General features: G+C 43.8%; 2 protein-coding genes across 7 annotated transcripts in view; one reads left to right on the forward strand and one right to left on the reverse strand.

Annotated features, from left to right (window-relative positions):
* rapgef1.L (Rap guanine nucleotide exchange factor 1 L homeolog) overlaps nucleotides 1–6,508 on the forward strand; it is a 55,901-nt gene extending 49,393 nt beyond the window's left edge. For all 6 annotated transcript variants that reach the window (XM_041572433.1, XM_041572434.1, XM_041572435.1 and 3 more), the window contains 9 exons: nucleotides 98–190; nucleotides 414–602; nucleotides 698–782; nucleotides 2,724–2,818; nucleotides 2,914–2,992; nucleotides 3,932–4,033; nucleotides 4,408–4,505; nucleotides 4,648–4,776; nucleotides 5,617–6,508. In XM_041572433.1, the coding sequence (XP_041428367.1) occupies nucleotides 98–190; nucleotides 414–602; nucleotides 698–782; nucleotides 2,724–2,818; nucleotides 2,914–2,992; nucleotides 3,932–4,033; nucleotides 4,408–4,505; nucleotides 4,648–4,776; nucleotides 5,617–5,767 (1,021 nt within the window). In that variant the 3' untranslated portion in view covers nucleotides 5,768–6,508. The remainder of the gene's footprint in view (nucleotides 1–97; nucleotides 191–413; nucleotides 603–697; nucleotides 783–2,723; nucleotides 2,819–2,913; nucleotides 2,993–3,931; nucleotides 4,034–4,407; nucleotides 4,506–4,647; nucleotides 4,777–5,616) is intronic.
* A 1,020-nt stretch (nucleotides 6,509–7,528) lies between these two features.
* On the reverse strand, nucleotides 7,529–17,309 carry LOC108698867 (proline rich transmembrane protein 1B). Its single transcript, XM_041572439.1, has 4 exons — nucleotides 17,009–17,309; nucleotides 14,195–14,568; nucleotides 9,006–9,140; nucleotides 7,529–7,855 (listed from the first exon to the last, which is right to left on the reverse strand). The coding sequence occupies exons 1-4, from the start codon at nucleotides 17,016–17,018 to the stop codon at nucleotides 7,709–7,711; spliced, it is 666 nt and encodes a 221-aa protein (XP_041428373.1). The 5' UTR covers nucleotides 17,019–17,309; the 3' UTR covers nucleotides 7,529–7,708.
* Nucleotides 17,310–17,691: the final 382 nt, after the last annotated feature.

Genomic DNA, 17,691 nt, shown 5'->3' on the forward strand with positions numbered 1-17,691 from the left:
CTCTTATATCCATCTGTCTGTGCTTGTTTGCTGCCCCCTGCTGTCTGAGTGATGAATTACAGCAATAAAATTGTATTTTCTTTAACTTCTGATTAACATATGAGAGGTTCTGTCACTTTCAAGACACTTTCAAGCAGCGTGTGAGCAAGAACACCTTCTTTGTGCTGGTGAGAGTGGTGGATGAGTTATGGTAAGATATGGTTTGATTTCTAACTGCGTTACTGCCTAGGCACTGAATTGATTTTGATTGGGAATGGCTCGAGGGATAAGAATAGATTAGAAAACCAGCTGGCTTCTGCGGGGTTGTTTCAGGAGTTAGAACCAGCAGTGCATATTGCAAGAGACATCATAGCTATACCGTAACAGGGGCTGTATATAGTCACACTATATATACGGCTTTCCTATCCCTTCAGCTTGGTCGAGATGACTGACGAGATCCTGAAGCTGCTGATGGAACTAGTTTTCCGGCTGGTGTGTAAAGGGGAACTCAGCCTGGCTCGCATCTTGCGTAAGAACATTCTGGAGAAGGTGGAAAATAAGAGGATGCTGCACCACGCCAATTCTGCACTTAAACCCTTGGCTGCCAGAGGAGTAGCCGCAAGGTAGAGTTCCCCACCCCAGGCCCATTAGGGTTTACAATAATAAATATACTCCCCTGCAGTTCCATACTTACCAACTGCATTGTCCTTATTTACAGGCCAGGGACGCTCCATGATTTCCACAGTCTTGAAATTGCAGAGCAGCTGACTTTGCTGGATGCGGAACTCTTCTATAAAATAGAGGTAAGTGACTGCTAGAGTCCCCTCAATGGTCGAGCCCCCAAATGTATGTAAATAAGAGATTTCATTGTCATCGTTGCCCATTGGCCCTTTGTTCATTCTGACAGTTGAAGCTGAGACGGAGACACGGACCTATAAAATGGCTTATGTGTCTTTCTTTCATATTATCATGTTCAGCCCAAAGTCTCTATAACGTTAAACAGTTTTCTTTTTCCTACTGTGTAGCTCTTTGTCCTATGCTGCCATAGTTTTATGGGATCTTTCTGTACAGACTAAGAGCAAACATAGGGACTGTTCCTGCTGAATTGTGCTTAGTACAGGGGAATACCTATGCTGCCATAATTTTATGGGATCTTTCTGTACAGGCTATGAGCAAATTTAGGGACTGTTCCTGCTGAATTGTGCTTAGTACAGAGGAATACCTATACTGCCATAGTTTTATGGGATCTCTCTGTACAGGCTATGAGCAAACTTAGGGGACTGTTCCTGCTGAATTGTGCTTAGTACAGGGGAATACCTATACTGCCATAGTTTTATGGGATCTCTCTGAACAGGCTATGAGCAAACTTAGGGGACTGTTCCTGCTGAATTGTGCTTAGTACAGGGGAATACCTATGCTGTCATAGTTTTATGGGATCTCTCTGTACAGACTATGAGCAAACTTAGGGACTGTTCCTGCTGAATTGTGCTTAGTACAGAGGAATACCTATACTGCCATAGTTTTATGGGATCTCTCTGTACAGACTATGAGCAAACTTAGGGGACTGTTCCTGCTGAATTGTGCTTAGTACAGGGGAATACCTATGCTGTCATAGTTTTATGTAATCTCTCTGTACAGGCTATGAGCAAACTTAGGGGACTGTTCCTGCTGAATTGTGCTTAGTACAGGGGAATACCTATGCTGCCATAGTTTTATGGGATCTCTCTGTACAGACTATGAGCAAACTTAGGGGACTGTTTCTGCTGAATTGTGCTCAGTACAGGGAATACCTATGCTGTCATAGTTTTATGGGATCTCTGTACAGACTATGAGCAAACATAGGGGACTGTTCCTGCTGAATTGTGCTTAGTACAGGAGATACCTATGCTGCCATAGTTTTATGGGATCTCTCTGTACAGACTATGAGCAAACTTAGGGGACTGTTCCTGCTGAATTGTGCTTAGTGCAGGGGAATACCTATGCTGCCATAGTTTTATGGGATTTCTCTGTACAGACTATGAGCAAACTTAGGGGACAGTTCCTGCTGAATTATGCTTAGTACAGAGGAATACCTATGCTGCCATAGTTTTATGGGATCTCTCTGTACAGACTATGAGCAAACTTAGGGGACAGTTCCTGCTGAATTGTGCTTAGTACAGGGAATACCTATACTGATATAGTTTTATGTGATCTCTGTACAGACTATGAGCAAACTTAGGGGACTGTTCCTGCTGAATTGTGCTTAGTACAGAGGAATACCTATGCTGCCATAGTTTTATGGGATCGCTCTGTACAGGTTATGAGCAAACTTAGGGGACTGTTCCTGCGGAATTGTGCTTAGTACAGGGAATACCTATGCTGCCATAGTTTTATGGGATCTCTCTGTACAGACTATGAGCAAACTTAGGGGGCTGTTCCTGCTGAATTGTGCTTAGTACAGGGGAATATTACAAGCTGGAGTAATTCCCAATGATATTGTTCCACTTCCCCTAAGCCACCACTTCTGATGGCTTCTCACAAGGGTATTATAAGGGTATTATAACACAACAGGAGGGCAATATGAGCCAATAAATTAGTTGAGCCTGTACCATTGTTGAGAAGCTAGGGGGAAACAGAATGAAAAAAACTATGTCCGTTAGTCGAGTACATGAAAGTTAATAGTGTTGCTATCAGTAATGTTGAATCTGATTATATGGTGAATGGCAATGAGTAATAATATATAATAATAATAATCCACCTTTTAGATTCCTGAGGTTTTGCTGTGGGCAAAAGAGCAAAACGAGGAGAAGAGCCCAAACTTAACTCAGTTCACAGAGCACTTTAACAACATGTCCTACTGGTGAGTCCATGGGACGTTTCATGATGTGGGGGTGAGTAGGGGGGGCTGCCAATAGGGATTTATCTGACTGTATGTTGGGGCCTCGTTCCATGCAGGGTCCGATCCATCATCATGATTCAGGAGAAAGCCCAGGACCGGGAACGATTGCTGCTTAAATTCATTAAAATTATGAAGGTGAGAAGGTTAACGCCATGTTTGCTTTCTGCTCATGGACAGCACTTATTTTTTAAAGGGGATCATTAAATATTATTCTGGGTTTTTATCCAAATATGTCATCCAATTGCATGGAAAGGACGGTGGATATGACTTTAGTCCATGAAGCTTTCTCTTAAGCTCTAAATAGCTAGTAATGTTAAAGGGATACTGACATGGTTCAAAACACATCAGTTAATAGAGCTGCTCCAGCAGAATTCTGCCCTGAAATATGTTTCTTAAAAGAGCAAACTGATTCTTTTATATCTAATTTTGACAAGGGACTAGACATATTATCAGTTTCCCATCTGCCCCCAGTCATGTGACTTGTGCTCTGATGAACCTCAGTCACTCTTTACTGCTGTACTGCAAGTTGGAGTGATATCACCTCCTCCCTGCAGCCTAACAACAGAACAATGGGAAGGTAACCAGATAGCAGCTCCCTAACACAAGATAACAGCTGCCTGGTAGATCTAAAAACAACACTCAATAGTAAAATCCAGGTCCCACTGAGACACATTCAGTTACATTGAGAAGGAGAAACAACAGGCTGCCAGAAAGCAGTTCCATCCTAAAGTGCTGGCTCTTTCTGAAAGCACATGACCAGGCAAAATGACCACTTGCTGGTTCAGGAATTACATTTTACAGAGCATGCCCAGTACACACTTAAAGCAGTCAAGAGCCACTGAGCATGTGCAGTGTCACTGACACTACGGGGAGGTCCAAGGCAAGACTGGAAATATATGAAAACCCACAGGGGAACATGGATGCCTTGGGGATGCTGTATTTCCCACTGTACGTTGCAGCTTCCAGCAATCCATATATATATTGTTTAGAAGCAATTTAGCAGATTCCATTAGAGAGGAGGAAAAAGCGTGACCTGCTGGAAACTTAAAACTCCCTTCTTTTTTTCTTCCGCAGCACCTTCGGAAACTGAACAACTTTAACTCCTACCTTGCCATCCTGTCTGCACTGGACTCCGCTCCCATTCGCAGGCTAGAGTGGCAGAAGCAGACGTCAGAGGTGATTGAGGGCGGGAGGGTAATATATATATATATATATATATATATATATATATATATAGTGTATACGGTACCCCCTATTATAAAATATAAGGATATTATAAGTCACAGAGGAGTTCCATGACCATATAAAAGCGGTCCTTCTAATATCCTCATATTTTCCAGCAAGGGGTACTTTGTTTATCATTAATACACAAGTTTTAGTGAGTCATGTGACAGAAATGACATCACTCCTCCCCGTTTATAACTGATGACATCACTAGTCACCGTTTATAAGGATATAAGTTACAAGATATTCATGGCTGTTGTGTATAATCTGTATATAGGGGGTAAGTGAAGGGCTGGTGTAACCCTTCTCATTTCTATCGTTACCAGGGCCTGGCGGAATACTGCACGTTGATTGACAGCTCGTCCTCTTTCAGAGCCTACAGAGCAGCGCTGGCTGAGGTCGAACCCCCCTGTATACCCTACTTGTGAGTATCACTTTGCTTTAGTGTTTACTTGCCCTTTGCTCGTGAGGGTTGAACCCAATGGACGTGTGTCTTTCTTCAAGCCCAAGCTGTCTGTCTGCACCATGACTTTATGTTGTCTCCTTCAATTGTCTCCTCCCTACAGAGGCCTGATCTTGCAGGATCTCACCTTTGTCCACCTGGGGAACCCCGACCACATTGAAGGCAAGGTCAACTTCTCCAAGCGCTGGCAGCAGTTTAACATTTTGGATAGCATGCGGCGATTCCAGCAAGTGTAAGTTCTTTGGACAAGGACCCTTACTCAATCAGAGAGGTCTATGGAGCCCTTTGAAAGCCTCTGTATTAAAGGGGATGTTCACCTTCAAATTAACTGTTAGTATGATGTAGAGAGTGATAGTCTGAGACAATTTGCAATTGGTTTTCATTTTTTATTATTTGTGGTTTTTGACTTATTTAGCTTTTTATTCAGCAGCTCTCCAGTTTGCAGCTTCAGCTATCTGGTTGCTAGGGTCCCCTAGCAACCATGCATTGATTTGAATAAGAGACTGGAATATGAATAGGAGAGGCCTGAATAGAAAGACGAGAAATAACAATTTATTTGTAGCCTTACAGAGCATTTGTATTTTAGATGGGGTCAGTGACCCCAATTTGAAAGCTGGGATGAATCAGAAGAAGAAGGCAGATAATTGAAAAACTATTAAAAAGATAAAAAATGAAGGACAGTTGATTAGAATTAAAGCATACGTAAAGTCGCCTTATCCTGCAGCCTCTCTGTACAAAATAGGAACAATGCAGGAGGCTGTTCCTGCTAGTTGTGTTTAGTGGAGGATTCATACTGAAGCAATGCCTAATAGAAAATCGTAACTGGCAGTTTTCAGCTGACTTTGGAACAGCAGTGTCCTGAGCTGCTAGACCACTCTCTGTAAATTATAATGCACTTGTAGAGGGGTAAAGGAATGCTCTGGGCAGCCAGCCATAGAAACAAAGGCAGCTGAGATGAGGCTGAAACTGCAAGTCAAACCAGTAGCTCCTCCCACAAACAACAGGAGTATATTCCCAGATATAAACAGGCAGTAACCGGCCATCTGTGCGCTTTTCCCCCCCCCCACTGCAGGCATTACGAGATCCGCCGCAATGATGACATCATCAACTTCTTCAACGACTTCATCGATCACCTGGCGGAGGAGGCCCTGTGGGAACTGTCCCTAAAGATCAAACCTCGCAACATCACCAGGCGCAAAACAGAAAGGGACGAGAAGACTTAAGGCGGTGCCAAAAAAACTAAAATAATAAAAGCCAGAGACTGACGAGCGGAAACCGCAACAGAATCCGTTGTAGAGCGCAAACGTTTCAAGAGTGGGAGGGTCTAAAGGGCTTGTTTACCATGAACTTCACCCAGCTCTTTGCTGACTCCTCCCACAGCCATGGGTTGCTCCACCCCGTGTTCTCCTTTTTGTCTCGTGAGATTTTTTATTTTTATTTTTGGTTTTGTGCCATCTCCTAACTGTCAGTGTCAGGAAAAACTCTGTGCCATGTCTCCGTGGAAATATCCCGCCAACCCAGGCATTTTAGGGTTAAAACAATAAAAACATGGGGTTTGTGATGTCACCAATGACTTTCCTGGGAAGAAAAATGACAATCACAAACTAGTAAAAAAACTTGCACCCTAAAGAGCCGCTTAATGTGCAACCTTGAAGTTTTCTTCTTTGTTCCCCCAAACTCTGCCCCCCCCCAGCAATGCCATTACCAGTCTGTCCAGTAGAGGGCAGTGTATACATTTCATGTAAATATCCGTATTCTGCCTTGAGGGGGGGGATCCATGTGATTTTAATTATTATTTTTTATTATGCCCTTGCATGACCGTTATACAGAGACTGAGAAGGGGAATTGTACATAGAGGAGCAAATTCCCACAACATGGACTTGTGTTTTAAGTGAAGGGAATTATGGGAAGTGGAGACACAGGATAAACATGTCTCAATGGTCAAAATAAATGTTTTAAACATATCTGTGTACAGCTGTTATTCGGGATCTCTCTGTATCTCTCTGCAAACTTAGGGGCTGTTCCTGCTGAATTGTGCTTAGTACTGGGAATACCTATGCTGCCATAGTTTTATGGGATCTCTCTGTACAGACTATGAGCAAACTTAGGGGCTGTTCCTGCTGAATTGTGCTTAGTACAGGGAATACCTATGCTGCCATAGTTTTATGGGATCTCTCTGTACAGACTATGAGCAAACTTAGGGGCTGTTCCTGCTGAATTGTGCTTAGTATAGGGAATACCTATGCTGCCATAGTTTTATGGGATCTCTCTGTACAGACTATGAGCAAACCTAGGGACTGTTCCTGCTGAATTGTGCTTAGTACTGGGAATACCTATGCTGCCATAGTTTTATGGGATCTCTCTGTACAGACTATGTGCAAACTTAGGGACTGTTCCTGCTGAATTGTGCTTAGTACAGGGGAATACCTATGCTGCCATAGTTTTATGGGATCTCTCTGTACAGACTATGAGCAAACTTAGGGACTGTTCCTGCTGAATTGTGCTTAGTACAGGGGAATACCTATGCTGCCATAGTTTTATGGGATCTCTCTGTACAGACTATGAGCAAACTTAGGGACTGTTCCTGCTGAATTGTGCTTAGTACAGGGGAATACCTATGCTGCCATAGTTTTATGGGATCTCTCTGTACAGACTATGAGCAACTTAGGGACTGTTCCTGCTGAATTGTGCTTAGTACAAGGGAATACCTATGCTGCCATAGTTTTATGGGATCTCTCTGTACAGACTGTGAGCAAACTTAGGGACTGTTCCTGCTGAATTGTGCTTAATACAGGGGAATACCTATGCTGCCATAGTTTTATGGGATCTCTCTGTACAGACTATGAGCAAACTTAGGGGACTGTTCCTGCTGAATTGTGCTTAGTACAGGGAATACCTATGCTGCCATAGTTTTATGGGATCTCTCAGTACAGACTATGAGGGGCTGTTCAGGCCACAGGCATTTTGAGTTTAAGAGAAACAGAACAGTTACAATTTTTTATTAGTGCTAAATGCTCTCTGTACATATAAATATACACATTGTTAGGGGTTATGCCAGCGCAAGCTCATTTAGTCTCTGCTCTCCCCGCTGAGTGCGACTTCTGTATGTTGTGCCTTTGCCATAGTCACACTCGGTGTCTGTCAGTCCCAGCCCTAATTGTCCTTCACAAGAAAATGGCCACGACCACATATATAATCCAACTGATGGACACGAACACCCCGAACAGCAGACTGAAGAGGACAAGGGAGCGAGCCTTGCGTGAGGCCACCTGAGCCTGGAGTATATCACCCCTGCCGAGAGACGTCCGTGCCTGAAATACATACATATAGGGCCAGAGGTAAGTGACAGTTGGGGTGAGTGCTTATTTGTACCCTGGGTACCCCTGGAACTATAGCAGGGTGACACCCCAATGTTTCTATATATCTGTAACCTTGTTATGAGCTAAGGGGGCCCAGTCTGAAGGTCAGTTAGGGGGAGATTTGGGGTGAGTGCTGATTTGTACCCTGGGTACCCCTGGAACTATAGCAGGGTGACTGTTACCCCAATGTTTCTATATATCTGTAACCTTGTTATGAGCTAAGGGGGCCCAGTCTGAAGGTCAGTTAGGGGGAGATTTGGGGTGAGTGCTTATTTGTACCCTGGGTACCCCTGGAACTATAGCAGGGTGACTGTTACCCCAATGTTTCTATATATCTGTAACCTTGTATGAGCTAAGGGGGCCCAGTCTGAAGGTCAGTTAGGGGGAGATTTGGGGTGAGTGCTTATTTGTGTCCTGGGTACCCCTGGAACTATAGCAGGGTGACACCCCAATGTTTCTATATATCTGTAACCTTGTTATGAGCTAAGGGGGCCCAGCCTGAAGGTCAGTTAGGGGGAGATTTGGGGTGAGTGATTATTTGTACCCTGGGTACCCCTGGAACTATAGCAGGTTGACACCCCAATGTTTCTATATATCTGTAACCTTGTTATGAGCTAAGGGGCCCAGCCTGAAGGTCAGTTAGGGGGAGATTTGGGCGTGAGTGTTTATTTGTACCCTGGGTACCCCTGGAACTATAGCAGGGTGACTGTTACCCCAATGTTTCTATATATCTGTAACCTTGTTATGAGCTAAGGGGGCCCAGCCTGAAGGTCAGTTAGGGGGAGATTTGGGGTGAGTGATTATTTGTACCCTGGGTACCCCTGGAACTATAGCAGGGTGACTGTTACCCCAATGTTTCTATATATCTGTAACCTTGTTATGAGCTAAGGGGGCCTTTACCAAAAGCTGGATCTTAAAGATGGGCTTGAACTAAAAAAAAGTCCAACAATCATTACTATAGAAGAAGAATAAGACTATTGGAGTAGTTGGGAGTAGAGAATAACCTTAGGCTATGGACACACAGTCTAAAAGTAATGGAACATTAAACAGGTTTTTCTGTGGAGCCCAGGAACATCTGGTTATGCCACTGGCAATGACTTACCTCATGGGAATAGACAACAGCAATTATTCCTGTCAAGAAGCAGCAGAAGATCATGACGAGTATAGACTCCACCATGTAATCTTTGGTCCTCACTTCAGGTCGTGGTGGAGGTGCCATTCCTAATGAGCCATCACTCTGTGTGGAAACAAAAGCAAGGGCATCAGGCAACCATGACATTCATGATTATATGTCAGTTAGAGAACTAGACGTTAATGGAGTTCCTGTTAAACCAGAGCCAGGAAGGTGCTTGGGCAGCACCTAAATACGAGCTTTTGTTTGATAGAAATGTCAGCATGGCCGGGTGGCAGAATACTAACGTTCTGTGCCAGTGTAAATATGGAACTTGGCACGTCATTTAGATACAGGGCTGGAATAATGTCCTACACAAAACCTGTATCATATATGGTATTTCAACAGATAATCAACGATGTAATTATACTGGATTTAACATTCCCTCTACTGTAAATGATAAGGATATTAGAAGTCACTGAGGGGTTGTTCTGTGACCATATAAAGACACAAGACTGCAGGCTGAGTTATACAGGAAACTCTGAGTATCACTCATGTATTATAAGGGATAATGTACCCCCTACTGTAAATGATAAGGATATTAGAAGTCACTGAGGGGTTGTTCTGTGACCATATAAAGACACAAGGCTGCAGGATGAGTTATACAGGGAACTCTGAGTATCACTCATGTATTATAAGGGATAATGTACCCCCTACTGTAAATGATAAGGATATTAGAAGTCACTGAGGGGTTCTGTGACCATATAAAGACACAAGGCTGCAGGATGAGTTATACAGGGAACTCTGAGTATCACTCATGTATTATAAGGGATAATGTACCCCCTACTGTAAATGATAAGGATATTAGAAGTCACTGAGGGGTTGTTCTGTGACCATATAAAGACACAAGGCTGCAGGCTGAGTTATACAGGGAACTCTGAGTATCACTCATGTATTATAAGGGATAATGTACCCCCTACTGTAAATGATAAGGATATTAGAAGTCACTGAGCGGTTGTTCTGTGACCATATAAAGGCACAAGGCTGCAGGCTGAGTTATACAGGGAACTCTGAGTATCGCTCATGTATTATAAAGGATAATGTACCCCCTACTGTAAATGATAAGGATATTAGAAGTCACTGAGGGGTTGTTCTGTGACCATATAAAGACACAAGGCTGCAGGCTGAGTTATACAGGGAACTCTGAGTATCACTCATGTATTATAAGGGATAATGTACCCCCTACTGTAAATGATAAGGATATTAGAAGTCACTGAGGGGTTGTTCTGTGCGCCTAGGTTCTATGTAACACAAGGACTCTAAAGATGAGGCAAGATATTGATTATTGCTCTACTTTTGCCAAGATGCCTGAACCCCCAAGATCTATTGACCTCCAGTCACCTCCAAACAATATCATAGCAATAGGCAAAATACATGTGTTGCAATTAAAACACTCCAGTGATGGGAATCCAGATCAATAAGAGGTTTGGAGCATCTCCTTTATGAGGACATGGGCCATACTGGGTGTATCCTTGCTATAAGAAAGAGGCAGAGGATACATTTATAAATCTATAAAGGGCCAATGGAATGACCTCCCTGGAGACCTTTCCTCAAGAGAGTATTAAAAGAACACAAGGCACTTTTTTTTCCAGCTTTTTGTTAAATGCTTTTTACTATGAGTGTAAATAAGAAATTAGAAATAAAGCTCAGTAGTAGAAGTAACCACGGACTATCTTCTTGGTCTGACTTCCTCCCCCATTGTTTGTTCTTCTCTATTTGGAGACATCTTGTTTACTGGCCTCAATGTTTCCAATTTCGGGTTTTTGTGCCTACTCCTGTATTGCACTTTTACTATATACCCTTCAAAATATCAGCCTAAACTCCTGGACTCCCAACTGCCATCACCCTTATTTCATCTGCCAGTGGGTGTATGGTGGAACTTGATGAACATTTTGAACCTTCTTGTACCAACCAAGTGATCAGAATGAAATGGACGGGTGACCAGCATCTGGGAAAGGTGGCATTAATATCTCTGATGCTAAATTTAGAAGAAAAGCACTTCCTAAACATATCCAGGTGAGAGTTTAAAAGTTGGGCACGGCTGGACTGGTTGAACACCCTAACTCTCCTTCTCTTTAACCCAGGCCACTGCAGAAGTTTTAAAGATGGCCATTGTGTCTTGTTACAGTGTGGTCTACCTTTCACCACTCACTTGGTGTGCTCCATAGTTTAACGACCATTAGAAACCCAGTTGGGACTCTAGGACTCTGTACCCGTAGAACACCAGCCCACCCTGTGCCCCAATAGATACTTTTGTCCACTCACTTAGGGTTCTCGTTAGAGAATGGACTATTCAAAGCATAGACACCTTTAGAAACCCAGTTGGAACTCTAGTACTCTGTACCCATAGAAGACCAGCCCACCCCATGGCCCAATAGACACTTCTGTCCACTGACTTGCTGTTCTCCTCAGAGCATGGTGTGTTTGGATCATATCCACCTTTAGAAACCCAGTTGGGACTCTAGTACTCTGTATCAGTAGAAGACCAGCCCACCCCATGGCCCAATAGACACTTCTGTCCACTCACGTAGGGTTCTCATTAGAGTATGGAGTATTTGGAGCATATCCACCTTTAGAAACCCAGTTGGGACTCTAGTAGTCTTTATCAGTGGAAGACCAGCCCACCCATTGCCCAAAAGACATTTCTGTCCACTCACTTGGTGTTCTCCTCAGAGCATAGTGTATTTGGATCATATCCACCTTTAGAAACCCAGTTGGGACTCTAGTACTCTGTATCAGTAGAAGACCAGCCCATCTCATTGCCCAATAGACACTGCTGTCCACTCACTTAGGGTTCTCATTAGAGTGTGGAGTATTTAGAGCATATCCACCTTTAGAAACCCATTAAGAACTCTCCCTGTACAAGTAGAAGATCAGCCCACCAACCTATGACCCTTTAGCCACTTCTATACCCTGTCATTTAATGCTTCTGGGTTAATGGCGTTTTTTACAGTAATCTTTTCTAAGGAGAATAAAGACAAAGGAGAAACAGACAAATGGTAAGGAAGCACATGAAGGTGAAGCGGTTGGAATTGGTGGGTGGAAAACCAACCCAGGCGTGACACTTATTATGCAAAAGAACCGGATCTGTCCTTGAGTTTAAATTACACACACACTCCCAACTATCTCTGCCAGAAGTTCTACAGTGTTTGGCTAGTGGTGCTATTCCTCCAAAGCAATGACTGATGTAACAACCGCTCATAAATTCCCATCTCTGAATGACCATCAGTCCTTGCAGCCTCTAAATTTCCAGTCATTACAGGGAATTCTACCGGAAACCCCCAATACCCACAGCGGTTTCCTTTTCACAAAGCAGCACCAGCAGAAAATGCTTCTGTGATAAATAATTCACTATGCTTCCAGAACAAGGAGCCTCAGCACGTGACTTCCAAATATCTTATTTCTTTCTTATGCACCAGGGAGAGGAAATTAGGAATTTAACCCTTACTGGGCTGTGGTATGGGGAAAGTACTTTGTGAGAGGAGAATGCTTTGCACTTTCTATTAAACAGCAGATTCAGCCTGCAGCCTTGTGCCTTTATATGGTCACAGAACAACCCCTCAGTGACTTCTAATATCCTTATCATTTACAGTAGGGGGTACATTATCCCTTATAAAACATGAGTGATACTCAAGAGTTCCTGTATAACTCAGCCTGCAGCCTTGTGCTTTATATGGTCACAGAACAACCCCTCAGTGACTTCTAATATCCTTATCATTTACAGTAGGGGGTACATTATCCATTATAAATACATGAGTGATACTCAGAGTTCCCTGTATAACTCAGCCTGCAGCCTTGTGCCTTTATATGGTCACAGACCCCCTCAGTGACTTCTAATATCCTTATCATTTACAGTAGGGGGTACATTATCCCTTATAATACATGAGTGATACTCAGAGTTCCCTGTATAACTCAGCCTGTAACCCTGTGTCTTTATATGGTCACAGAACCCCTCAGTGACTTCTAATATCCTTATCATTTACAGTAGGGGGTACATTATCCCTTATAATACATGAGTGATACTCAGAGTTCCCTGTATAACTCAGCCTGCAGCCTTGTGCCTTTATATGGTCACACACTTCTAATATCCTTATCATTTACAGCAGGGGGTATAATTCTCCCAGCATAGATAATACATTGAAACTTGCTAGTTAATTCCAGCCTAGAACATCAACTGGAAATGAGTGAAATTGCATTTTTATGGTTTATTATTTTGAGAAGTGGCCAAGGGAACTATTTCTGGACACAGCCCGTAAGAGGCGAGTGGATATTTGGGAGGTTGCAGTTGCTGCAGGATATTGGTAATGGTGTGTAGCTGCCTCCAGTGATTACATAAGTAAATAATGACCCAGAGTTATGGCCTGACCTCTCCATATGTACATTCCCCTCTAACTTAAAGCAGCAAAGTGCCATTAATCTGCTTTCCCATCTTGTTCTGCAGGACACCAGACATTGCTATGGAAGGAGCGGTTTCCCTGGGGGCAGTCATTGATATTTTGGAATCTGCCAGTGAGTTTCTAGCAAAGGTCAAATAAATCCCCTGCCCCCTTTTATGACCCACTTGCTCTCATTCCCCTTGTCCGACTCACTATTACCTTCCAAACTGCCAATCAAAGCTCATGACTGGCAGTTTCAACAGGCAGTTTCCATTTAACATGGGGGAATTGCTTGACTGCCGAAATACACCTAAGTGTGACTAAGGCTAATGTCACAATACTCCCCCACCCCATGGTGTTAAATATCTCCCTGCAGATTGACTTGGAATATGGAAGGAATGGCACAGGCCCTGCTATAAAATCACTGATAACTTTTATAGTTTGTTTGCTGTAACTTTCCTGGAGTAAGAGAAGATCAAAGGTCATTGGTGTGAAAGGGAGCGAATGGGAAATTTGATGCCATTATCCGTTCCCCAAGATTCAAGTTTGGATGTGACCCTCTATTCTGTGCTTACCCCTTATTTCTTGTACTAAAGCCCCGCTCCATGCTAAATCTGCTGGTGTATACTTGTACAGCAGCTCCATACAAAGCTCTGCCCAGAACATGCCTGGGACCAGTAGATGTCCAATGTGAGCACAAGTGTGTGGATAGAATGTGGAGCTCAGAGAAGAGATCAGACTTACTATGATGTAGGGGTAGGATCCAGGGGGCAGGTGTTGAGAGTTGTACATGCTCTGTCCTGGGGGCCCCGGTTGGTATAATACGGGCATGTGGCCGGGGAAATTGCTCTGGTACCCCGGGTATAACAGGTGGGCAATCTTTGGATCTGGTGGGGAATAGGGTGGAGGGTCCCCAACGAAGCCATTGTTTTCTATTCCCTTGGGCTCCTCTGTATTGTCCTTGGGTCGGCTGGATCCGGGAGGCTGGAGCATTCCTGGGCATGGAGTGTTGGTCCTCAGGTTCTGCCCAGTGGATGTAGAAGAAGTTTCTCCGGTCCCGTTCCTTTGCTCATGGCTGCTGCTGTCCCCCTCTATTCGGAAAACCTCAAACTCCACTCCTGCCAATTAGCATATTATAATAATGTCATACAGTGCATTAAATATACAGTGAAACCTGTGCACCCCCATTCTTTCTCCCCTTGTTTTCCTTCACTTTCCCACCTTTCCTGGATCTCCTGTGCACCCCATTCCTTCTCTCCCCTTATTTTCTTCACTTGCCCACCTTACCTGGATCTCCTGTGCACCCCATTCTTTCTTTCATTGTTTTCCTTCACTTTCCAACCTTTCCTGGATCTCCTGTGCACCCCCATTCCTTCTCTCCCCTTATTTTCTTCACGTGCCCACCTTACCTGGATCTCCTGTGCACCCCGTTCTTTCTTTCCTTGTTTTCCTTCACTTGCCCACCTTTACCAAATCTCCTGTGCACCCCCATTCTTTCTCCCCTTATTTCTTCACTTACTTACCTTTCCTGAGTCTCCTGTTTGCCCCCCATTCTTTCTCCACTTGTTTTCCTTTACTTGCCCACCTTTCCTGGGTCTCGTGTGCACCTCCTCCTCTCTCCCCTTTCACCTCCCAACTCAAACTCCATTCTCTGTCCTTGTTCTGTGCTCCCTCACCCCCATTTGTTTCTGTGCTCCTGCCCTCTCCCTAATTCTGTAGTTTCATGTCCCCCCTCTTACATACTACTCGCTCATTTCTTTATTCCCATTCTCTTTTCTATCTGTGATCCCCACTATGCTCCCATTCTCTCCTCCCCCCCATTCAGACTTGCCCTTTTGGTCCCTTCTGTGCCCAAATAAATTCCATCCACCATCTTAATTATAGACGGATATCGTCCCACCTACCTGAGCCCATTAAGGGTGGTAGCCCACCTGAAGATTCGGGGGAATTAGTTGCCCAGCAGCAACTCACACGAGGAAACTTCAGAAAATCGAAGTGATTCACATTTGTGCCAGCAGGAAGGCAGATTAGTTGCCTGAAGAAGAGGAGATTTGTTGCTGGGCGACTAATCTCCCCTGAATCTTCAGATGTGCCACCGCCCTAATGCTGAACCCTGTCCCCCCAAACCTTACCTGGATCATTAGATCTATACTGTGTATTTATACAATTAGTACCTTGTGTTTCTGCCTCAGTACAAATAAGTAGAGAAGGAGAGCTCAGTACACACTATAAGCCATGCCCGGTCCTTGTGTTTATGGGTAAATAAATGTTGTGAATACATTGTTTAGATTTCTCCTTGAACACAACAAACTGTGATAAATAAGATTAGCGAGGGCAGAGCAAACAAATGATTTGTGTTTTTAAATGGCAAACTGGATGCAGCAGCTTCTAACCAGCTGGCCTCTGCCACATAGCCAGAACCACCAGTGCAGAGAGCTGCAAGGGACAGACAATAGCAATGTCATTTACATAAAACCATGAACCCACTGAAAACTTGGAATGAGTGTATATTATATACAATTTAATTTTCTTTAATTCGACAAAAAAAATGTTGTTTCGTTTACATTCCCATTAAGAGGTTCACCAGCAGCAGCAGCCGCACTGGTTCAGTGAGTTCAGATGCCTCTGGCTATAGTAACTGGTGGGCGTTTTGTAGCCTTGTAGTGAAGTTACTGAGAAGTACCAGTCTGACTGTGCCAGTAATGCATTCTGCCACCCAAGCCATACCTGTCTACTTGCACCTAGAAGCAGTACAGTATGAGGGTATAGCTTATTGTGTGCCCAGAACATTCCTTCTCTGTATATTTGTATTTATACATATGGGAGGAGGGAGGTGCCATATTGTTTCCCTTAGACAGTACAGTATGAGGGTATAGCTTATTGTGTGCCCAGAACATTCCTTCTCTGTATATTTGTATTTATACATATGGGAGGAGGAGGTGCCATATTGATTCCCTTAGACAGTACAGTATGAGGGTATAGCTTATTGTGTGCCCAGAACATTCCTTCTCTGTATATTTGTATTTATACATATGGGAGGAGGTGCCATATTGATTCCCTTAGACAATACCGTATGAGGGTATAGCTTATTGTGTGCCCAGAACATTCCTTCTCTGTATATTTGTATTTATACATATGGGAGGGAGGTGCCATATTGATTCCCTTAGACAGTACAGTATGAGGGTATAGCTTATTGTGTGCCCAGAACATTCCTTCTCTGTATATTTGTATTTATACATATGGGAGGAGGAGGTCCCATATTGATTCCCTTAGACAATACCGTATGAGGGTATAGCTTATTGTGTGCCCAGAACATTCCTTCTCTGTATATTTGTATTTATACATATGGGAGGAGGGAGGTGCCATATTGATTCCCTTAGACAGTACAGTATGAGGGTATAGCTTATTGTGTGCCCAGAGCATGTATTATTTCTCTATATATTTGTATGGGTGGGAGTTGCCATATTGTTATATTTGGACATTACAAAATGAGGGGTTTCTGCAGTTTCTATTGTGTCATAAAAGGTTCTGTTCGTTCTGACTGACCCATACACATACCTGTAGCCATAGATCCCGGGACACGGGCTTGTATCCGACTGTTCCTGAGCTGTGGGATAGTGAGTGCCTCTTCTCTGTGTCTCTGTCTTCTCTGTTTCTCATCAGTTCCCCCTGTAGTTTTATTCTCCTGACTCTTCTACCCCAGAGAAATCCTTCTCCTGCTTCTCATTTTCTTGCCCCTCCGCACTTTCCTTTGGTGAGGATTCTCTCCCAACTTCTCCTGCTGTCTGGTCCGTCCCTGTGCCTCTGTGTCCCTCTCTGTACTCCTTGCTGCTGACTCTATCTCCCCGCCCCTCTCAGGTCTCACTTTCCTGGCTCCCAGCTCCCTTATTAATAATTGACAAGGCTGTTTGTGGAAGGCTCTGCAAATAGGAGCATGGCTCAGGGTGCAAGTTTCCCAGGGAAGGCTGGCAGTACCATCTCCCTTGCTCCTCTCGGTACCATGGAGGTACAAAGGGAGTGTTCAGATTAGAAGGGAGCATGGTACGGTATAGCTCACCCCTCCCTCCAAATTTCTCTGTATGTTCACAAATACATAGGTGAAGATTAGGGAGAACCACAGACAAACTAAGCACTAGCCTCCTGCCAATATCTCCACCATCAACAGAATCCAAAGAAGCCATTTGGCACAGGTCCCACCGGAGCAAATGACCCATACCCATTGCCTTGTACTAACTACTCCT

Source organism: Xenopus laevis, chromosome 8L, assembly GCF_017654675.1.
Source record: "Xenopus laevis strain J_2021 chromosome 8L, Xenopus_laevis_v10.1, whole genome shotgun sequence".
Classification (NCBI taxonomy): Eukaryota; Metazoa; Chordata; class Amphibia; order Anura; family Pipidae; genus Xenopus; species Xenopus laevis.